Here is a 9,222-nt window from a genome sequence, read left to right on the forward strand (position 1 = left end):
GTGAAACAACACAAAACTGCGCTATATAAATGTTATGTTATTATATTATTATTATGAGATTTTTTTAAAAATTGTTGCAAAGTGTCAAAAAATGCGAAGAACGGGGTTAATTTACGCTTTCGGTACCGGTCCACGCTGTAGTCAGAGACAGAAACACCATGCGCTTGGTAATTGTACACAGTTAATGTTTTCTGTATGAGAGAGATACAATACCACACGGAGGGGTGTTTTGTCAGAGACAGAGACACCATGCGCGTGGTATTTGTACACAGTTAATGTTTTCTGTATGAGTGTTTTTACAATGTTATGTTACGGTGTTTTGTGTCCGTTTTTTAAGTATTGATGCTACTGTTAATAAACAATATTTGCAGAAAGAGATTGATTTGGTTTTGAAATGTTTTGACATTTCGCCCTTTTCACAAATTGGGTGACCCAAAATAATAGAGAAGAGATAAAATAACAAGAAATACTCATTTACAAATACAGCTTGCAAAAATGCAAGGTGTTACACAAAAGGTGGAATTGTTATTTATTTATTACTTAGTTTTATTTATTATGATATACATATATACATTTTATTATATATATTATTATATATATTTTTTTTTAAATAAATTTAAAATAAATCAAATTTAATAATGTTATAATAATTATTAAGTTGTGCAAGTATTAAACAATAATTAATTATTATAATTATTATAACATTTATAAATTTGATTTATTTTAAATTTATTTTTAAAAAATTAAATGGAGTTCTACGAATTAAACACCAAAACAATAAATAAATTATGATATTAAAATAAGAAAAAAATTAGTCACCCAAAACTGCCCCACGACAGCTTGTCTGTAAAAAACATACACATTTCCTCTTTTCTGCATTGCATAACGCCTATTTTTCTATCGATTGACAATGCTCCCTCAAATAATTAAAACAATACTTTAATTAGTCATTCCTATTTGTTTTTTTACACTAATTGACCAAATATGATTTAAGATTTTCACGGCCAAAAGTATTTTTGCTTTTTGTTTTTGGGGTGTTATGCCGTGTTGCGCTAACTCCTTCTTTAGCCAACGTTTCGGACAGCATTGCAGTGTCCGAAACGTTGGCTAAAGAAGGAGTTAGCGCAACACGGCATAACACCCCAAAAACAAATAGCAAAAAAACTAATTGACCATTTCATACAAGTCTGATAACAGGTTACATAATGGAAAGATTGAATGTAGTTAGTCCTACAGTCATTTTTTAACCTTATAAAAACATACACAATATTATTAATTTGTATTTCAGTATTACGGTGTTAGTTTATGGAACAACATTTTTTTTTATTTCTATATAATTTTTACAGTTTTCACATAATTATTTATATTTGTATATGATATATTTCAAACTTATAACTATAATATGTTGTGTGTAAGGTAGGTTTGAGAAGGTGATACTGTATGTGAGTAATATTGTATGTTTCGTAAACACCTCACTAGGAGAACCTGTGCTGAGGTGTTTACGTGGTTATGTATAGGTGTGACAAGTATTTATGTGTTGTAGAAGAAAGTTTTTATTTTTTATAAGTTTTAATTTCAATTTTTTTTTATTTTTTGGTTTTTGTAAATTGAATATTCATAATTTTTTTTTTTTTACAGTATTACCGCACAAGAGTCCCAACTGCTCCCGTCTGGAGCCAGTGAGACTATGGCATCCCCAATTGGGGTATGTTGTGAGGCTGAGGGTATTGGGGAGGGGAGGGAGATGGGGAAGAGGAAGGTGGGGAAGTACCTGGCTATTCAGATCTGGTCACCAAACACGGCTAAAGCCATTTCAAGCAACGTTTCAATTCTGAATGGTGGTCTTACACCAGGGCGATACTGAGAGTATCTTCCACTCTGGAACGTGCCGCAAATATACTATATATTATTTTTAATTAATTAATTGTGAAATATATTAATTGTGAAATAACACAAATTAATCAAATAAAATTTATTTACGCACGCCGGGTTCGAACCCGCGACCTTCGGATCTGTAGTCAAAAGCGTATACCACTAGACCACGCCGGCCGTCATAATAAACATTTAAAAAAATATATTAACATATATGTAAGTGCATATATTTGTATTGTAAGTGTGAATATAGTTGGTAATATTTCGAAAAACTTGTTTATTTATTATACACTTTTTATGGTTTAGTTGTGTTTGGTTTGGAGTTATTATGTTTTGAAAAAATAAAATATCTTGGTTTTTGATCCAGGCTGTGATATGTTTTTTGTGAATGTTTGCGGATGTATTTGTAGTTAGTAGTTGCTTCAGAGTAATGGGCATACAATTAAACAGTTTAGTAGCGTAATATTGAAAGTGTCTTTGTCCGTGTGTGGTGTGTGTTATCGGTATGTTTAGTGTTTTATTTGTTAAGGATCTGGTTTTTAACGAGGTTTTTGGTTGAATTGGAATATGGAGTTTGTGTTGGAGGAGGTGTAGTAATACAGATTTGGCATAAAGTTGTCTTATTGACAAGACTTCTAATGCTTTGTAAATTTCGCTTGATTCTGTGTCGAATGGTACTTTTAGGATTATTTTAATTATCGCCTTTTGAATTTTTTGAATTGGGTCAATTGTCATTCTTGTAGCACTTCCCCAAGCTAATATTCCATATGTGGCAATGGATTGACACAGTGCAAAATATATGGACCTGAGTATTGTTAGAGGGAAAATGTTTTAATGGACTTCATTAGGTACATGACTCGTTTTAGTTTGTTAGTGATGAAAGTAATGTGGTCAGTCCAGCGTAAGTGTGTATCAATAATAACCCCTAGGTATTTTATTTGTTTTACCCTTTCTAAACGTTCGCATTGGCAATTAAATGAAGTTTGTTCACAGTCATGTAGTAATAGGTCTATGTTAGTTGGAGGTTGGCCTCTTTGTGTTAAACTATGTGTGATGTATTTTGTTTTAATTGTATTAATGGTAAGAGTATTACTGTTTAGCCATTTTTTGACAATTGATAAAATTTTGTCGGCTATTATAAATACATCTTTCCATGTGGCTGCTTGACACAGAAGAACTGTATCGTCAGCGAAGGTCACGATTTTACCTTCAATTTTAATGTCACACAGTTCATTTATGTAGATGAGGAATAATAAAGGGCCAAGTTCACTCCCCTGTGGGACTCCGTATGTAATTAAAAGTTGTTCACTTGTCTTATTGTCAATTTTAACTTGTTGCGTTCTGTCAGACATAAAGCTTTTAATCAAGTCGAATTCTACGCCATCAATGCCAATGTTTTTTAATTTCTTAAAAAGTTTTTCGTGTGAAATTGTGTCGAAGGCCTTACATAGATCTAAGTAAATAGAAATAACTTTTTTCTTAGCGTCAAGATTATGTGTTATAAAGTCCGTTACATCAGCTATTGCATGTTCTGTGCTCATGTTTTTCCTAAAGCCACGTTGGTTCATCGATAGTATTTGTTTTGTTTCCAGATAGTGTTGAAGTTGTTTTTTTATAGTTTTTTCAGGAATTTTCGAAATGGTATTTAGTAGCGTAATAGGTCGGTAGTTGTTTACGCTATTTTTCTGTCCTGATTTAAAAATTGGAATAACAAGACCTTTTTTAGTAAGCTCGGAAAAATTCCTTCTTTAAGGGCGACTTGCACCAACTATCGCAAATTTTATCTTAAATTGTATTTAACTAAACGTATTTAAGACCCTAAATACATTTAACTTAAATGCGTTTAGTTGCGTCTTGCACCACGCAGTTCGGTGGCAATTTTAGTTAAACGCGTTTAACGCGTCGGTAAAACAGTTACCGCGTGTTTACCGCCATTTACGCGTAAATAAAACAGCTACGATGTTTCATTTTACTTGAAGTGTCAAAATATTTTGTGATTGTGTGTGTGGTTTAATAGTGTGTTCATTTATTTTATGAAGAAAAAGTTAAAGCAAATAGACATAATGATGAAATAATACAAAAAGAGCTTCTGTTGTTGGAATTAAAAATACAATTATCCGAGTAATTTTGTTTTTTTTTTTTATTTCTTTTACATATGATATTGTTTTAAAGTATTATAAGAATGCTGTAGGTATGATTAGAAGTTTACAACCTTGCAAAGTACTCCTCGATAATGAGTGTTAGCTCTGGTTAGCTCCAAGTGACGAGCACCTCATTTTGATGTCATTTCTTTACTGAGACGAAATATTCTTTGAAACTTCTTGGCACTGGTGTTTCAAATAAATTTGTTCTCTTGTTTACTTTTCTGACTATATTATAATTTATTTAAGTTATTTATAATTTCAATAACATAATTTCTTCATGATCGTCAAATGTTCATTGTGAATACAAATTAAAATGAGATAGATTTTAAACACAATCAGAAATCGAAGAGATAACCTAAATATTTTTGACAGTACTGCTTTACGAGTAGGGCTAAACACGTTTAACTCAGTTAAACAGCCGCTTTTGGGTATTTAACTTTGACAGTTCTTTAAACGCATTTAACGAATTAAATTTTGTGGTGCAAGACGCCAAGTCGACTTAAATCAAATAATGTGTTTAAAATTATATTTAAATCAAATTTAACTTATGGTGCAAGCCGCCCTAAGACTACGATTAATTAAATATGTGAGTGGTTTAAGTAGTTGTTGGCTTAATGTTATGATAGTTTTAGAGTCTACACCATCATGTCCCGTAGTTGTGTTATTCTTTAATGTTTGAATTATTTTGTTGGTATCTTCAAGTGTAATAATTCTAAATGTGAAGTTTCTGTTAATATTTACATTGTTGATGTTAGTTGGATTGTTTTGAGGTTCCTGAATATCTCTGAGAGGTGACGTGTTTTTGATATTTTCAGCTAGGTTAGCTCCAATGTTTATGTAGTGTTTGTTAATATAATTGAGGATATGTTTAGGATTGTCGTGGAAGTGGACTTCTTCATCATCAATAAGTAATTTTTTTATAGTATCATCTTTGTTCTTCTGTGAATGAGTACTTTCCCTCAGAATTGACCATACGCTTTTAGGGTCATAGTTTGCTGTTATTAGTTTGTTTCGATACTATAATTCTTTGGCTTTACGTATTATCAGAGAGCAAATGTTCCTGTACCTTTTGTAGAAGAAATAAAGCGAAGTATCATAAGGGTTCAGTTTAACTTGTTTGTGTAGTTTGTCCCTTTTTTAATGCTATTTATGATGCTTTGGTTAATCCATTTTTAAGTCTTAACTTGCGATGTGGAATAGGTGTGTATGTTGTTTTGGTATTTTGGGTAATGTGAGTTTGGAGATGTGTGAAGAAAAAATTCCAGGCATCTTCTGCCGAGTTAAATTTTGTAAGATGTTCGCACGTTTGTTTTTCTAAACATTGTTTTAGGTTCGTGTAATCAATTTCTCTTTTGGTTGTTATGTTTTTGAAAGTTAAGTTCTTAGTTGGGGAAGTCAGGCCTATCATAGTTGTGTAGTGATCTGTGATTGTGGATTCGTATACTGCACTACATATTTGTCTTTTTGATTTAACCATAAATTGGTCTATACATGATTCTGTATCTTTGGTTACTCTAGTAGGAGTGTTAATGATGCTTATAATGCCATGTTCTAGAAGCATTAGTTGGTAATCAATATTTTGAGGGTGGCCATTAGGAAGTATGTTTATGTTTAGATCACCAGCTATGATGATATTTTTGTATGAAGTGAGTTTTTTTAGATGAGAATCTAGAGCCGTTATAAATGGTGCAATATTATGTATGGATGGTAATCTGTATAGGGCAAGAATACACGTATCTGAGTCGATGATTATTTGTAAACAGTTGGTATTTATCCAGTCAATTTCTGAAACCGAGGCGTTAAGACTATCATGTATGTATACTACAATACCATCATTTTGATTTTTATTTTTTAATGTGTGATATGTAGTATAGTTATTTTTATGTTTTTTTGTAAAGTTGGTTGAAATCCAACATTTAAAAACAATGTTAGAAGATGTAATCGTACTACAACAATAATTTGTGATGGGCATAATTATTATCACTTGACATTTTTATAACACCGTTTAGAAATGAACATATCGTCCCAAGGGCGAGACTTTTGTTTCACCAGGATAATAAAATTTTATAGGGAAAATGATTGTTGCATTTGGCCACACTGACATCTGAGCTGTACCAAGTTAACCCTATTTTAAATTGATTTTGGTTTGATTTCACCGAAACAAACAGCTCGAAGAATGGTCAAAACTGCTGACACAATATAATATTATAAAAAAATTCAGGATATACATTTTTTTTAATGTTGAAATAAAAGTAAAAATAATCGAGAACTCTTTGGAGAGCAACTGTGCTGACCATTACACACCGTTACACCACCAACTATTGTAAATACGGAGGCATACATTCATAACATGTGCTGAAAATAAGAAAAATATATTTTTGAATTTTGAAATTTTACTCACAACACAAATTATAACCTAAATTGTAATTTTAATTACAGTTCATAAAAAATCACTTTTAGAGAAAACTATTCAATAAATTCAGTATTTGGTACCATATGTTTACCGACCCGTGGGACGACGAGCTATCATCGAGAAATTATTTCCTAGACTTATGTTTCGGAAAACGATTGTAAAAATATCGATTTCGTGCATCACTACTATTGTCTATGACAAATGTCATATTTTGTCTATGGGCTTTCATAATGTACGCGGTGATTGGTTTATTTATGGTACGCGGCTTTGTCAATTTTGACAATCAAATAACTATTTACTTTTATGTCAATTTGTCGTGATTCGTCATCGAATAACTGTCTAGAATAAGGGTTATCAAGCACATCTGAAACGCTGGCGTTTCTATTTACTCACTATATTTCATTATGTTCCGTTCTGTGTGCTAAAAAATTTACCTCAACACCATCCTGCCATACCAATCATCATAATGGATCTTATAAAACAATCACTAAGGTAAAAGCTATTCTTATATAAATAATTTATCATATTTATTTTCGTCATGGCAATTACAGACGTAACGCACTTTTGGCTATAAGTTCAAACAGGAGATTATCAATGGGTGAGAATACTTGATATGATGGTGTCTCATCTGCATTTTAGAAGCATACCTTATTTGAGTATTGGAGAGGAAATTCAACATGCTAATTTATTTAATGTCAGTATTGTGATAATAATTGTTGTCCATTGTTTCAGGGAGCTGGCACTGGAAGGTTTGGTGCTTGAGGCAAGCGAGGTCAAGGGGGAAGCTAGAGCAAATGAAGAAGTGACTGATGACCCAATACGCGAGGAAGGAACAAACACATCTCCGAGCAAGACTCTCGACACAGGCTGTAATTTCAATGAGGACAGCAAGCACCATCTCGTCGTATATGGAGCTCTGAGACACAGAGAGAGAACAGATCTTTTAGATATGCACCCGGGACATTTGAAATTTAAGGAGCTTATGAAGGACATGACTTCTGTTGCTATACCGGACCTGGATGTAGGGGGCGTCATGGGGGCTATAGAAGGCATACACTTCCCTGGCGAGACTCCTTCAGGGGACAGTTTGACTCAACCGTTAGCCAACAGCCTGGTCTGGGTTCACTATGCCATGTTCTTGGAAGGAGAAACATTGCCTTTTGACAATTCCTTGACGCGACTGCAAGGCAAGCCAGCCCGGATGAAGGCCTCGGCGAGTGAGATCGTCCCCGGGATGGCAGCGGCCCTGCGATGGCTGAAGGTGGGCCAGAGGGGTAGGTTCATTCTCTCTCCCCAAGCCCTGTTTGGAGACGTGGGGCTGTACCCTATCATCCCTGCCAACGCCAGTGTGCTCCTGCTCCTCCACTCCATCAGCTACCTGGATGCCGGCGCTATCGCTCGATACGATGATCTAGATGACGATAGTAAAAAAGATTTTAATATTGTCAAACCGTTTGTTGAAAGCATCAACAATGTGGCGAGAGATTACTTTGCAACTAAAAAAATCACTATTTCTTGTCAAACATACGAGAAGTCTATTGAAATCCTTCAGCGTTGCACGCCTAACAAATACACTCAGGAGGCCATCAAAGCTTTGAAAGCCAAGACGTATGTGAACTTGGCCGTGTGCATGGACTTGTTGGGCAATTCCAGAGATGCCATATTCTACCTGGACGAAGCATCCGTGTTGGAAGACTACTTAAAGAACTGCAAAGCTCTTTTCCTCAGAGGACGTTCTCACCTGAAACTTGCCGAATACGAAGAGGCCAAGGAATTTCTGTTGGGTGCTTTTCAAATGGAACCATTCAACGAAGAAATAGGAGCTGAACTTGAAAAACTAGATGAATTATTAGGAGGGTGGGGGAAGATAGAAACAGACATTGGAAAGAATATGGCTAACCGAGTGGACAGCGAGGATCCCAGCTTTACTCAGGCGAGGGAACAATTCTTAAGTTCCCGAGATAGGATAAGGGTAGAAGAGGCTTGTGATTACATGATTGCAAATAATATAACCAAACTTGCAGTCGGTAGCAGCTTGCTAAAGAATGAGATTGCATTACTCGACGAAATTTTGAAAAATAAGTGTGGACTTGAATTAACAAAGCTAGCAAAGTAATTAACCAAAGTCATTAAGTTCCATATCATAAATCACATAATGGAGTTTCAGTTCTATGAGTGCCAAAATTGTGATAAACGAGTTGAACATAATTCACTCCAATGTATACAATACATTACTTTTGCTATTTTTATATAAACTCCACACTGAAGGAGGGAAACCTTGGGTCTTATGTCATCTTTGTGAATTCTGTGCGGAGGGTCTGTTTGGAAGGAGTGAACCTGGGTTTACCATGCGTCTGTGCCACGTCTTCGCCACTCGCTACAGCGAACCTGTTGAGCTAAAGCATAATATGTTGGGCACAGGTACACATTCAACTTGTCTTCGTCTGTGCGCCAGCGTCAAAGGGGTCAGTGACACTTATCAATGATTCATTACCAAAAGCTTCAGCAGACTTGGTGGTTGTGTGACAATATATTTGTATGCGCCTAAACAGAACGCAATGTAAGGCAGCTGTGAGTCAGGCGAAGAGATCGTAGCTTAACCAAAGCGAGCCGGCTGGCTATCCTTGGATAGTTAGAATCTGGTGAAATGATTATACCTATAACCAGCAGGTCATAAGTGACAGAACTAAATTTCTGATTCTGTCAAAAAGAAGCCACATTAACTGGCCAAAAATGCTATTTAATAATATTACATATCATATATTTCGTTATAATTGTTTTAATTTTCTATTA

General features: G+C 34.5%; 1 protein-coding gene across 1 annotated transcript; it reads left to right on the plus strand.

Annotated features, from left to right (window-relative positions):
- Positions 1-6,675: 6,675 nt before the first annotated feature.
- LOC149425442 (inactive peptidyl-prolyl cis-trans isomerase FKBP6-like) lies at positions 6,676-9,222 on the plus strand. Its single transcript, XM_089651122.1, has 2 exons — positions 6,676-6,921; positions 7,162-9,222. The coding sequence occupies exons 1-2, from the start codon at positions 6,896-6,898 to the stop codon at positions 8,543-8,545; spliced, it is 1,410 nt and encodes a 469-aa protein (XP_089507248.1). The 5' UTR covers positions 6,676-6,895; the 3' UTR covers positions 8,546-9,222.

Source organism: Hesperophylax consimilis, chromosome 3 (genome assembly GCF_061612785.1).
Source record: "Hesperophylax consimilis isolate HC1 chromosome 3, BYU_Hcon_1.0, whole genome shotgun sequence".
In the NCBI taxonomy this organism is placed as follows: domain Eukaryota; kingdom Metazoa; phylum Arthropoda; class Insecta; order Trichoptera; family Limnephilidae; genus Hesperophylax; species Hesperophylax consimilis.

Bases quoted from the DNA above. Each gene is read 5' to 3' on its own strand.
- LOC149425442 (XM_089651122.1), top strand. From the start codon at position 6,896: ATGGATCTTATAAAACAATCACTAAG. The intron at 6,922-7,161 runs GTAAAAGCTATT...CCATTGTTTCAG, and splicing joins CTTATAAAACAATCACTAAG to GGAGCTGGCACTGGAAGGTT.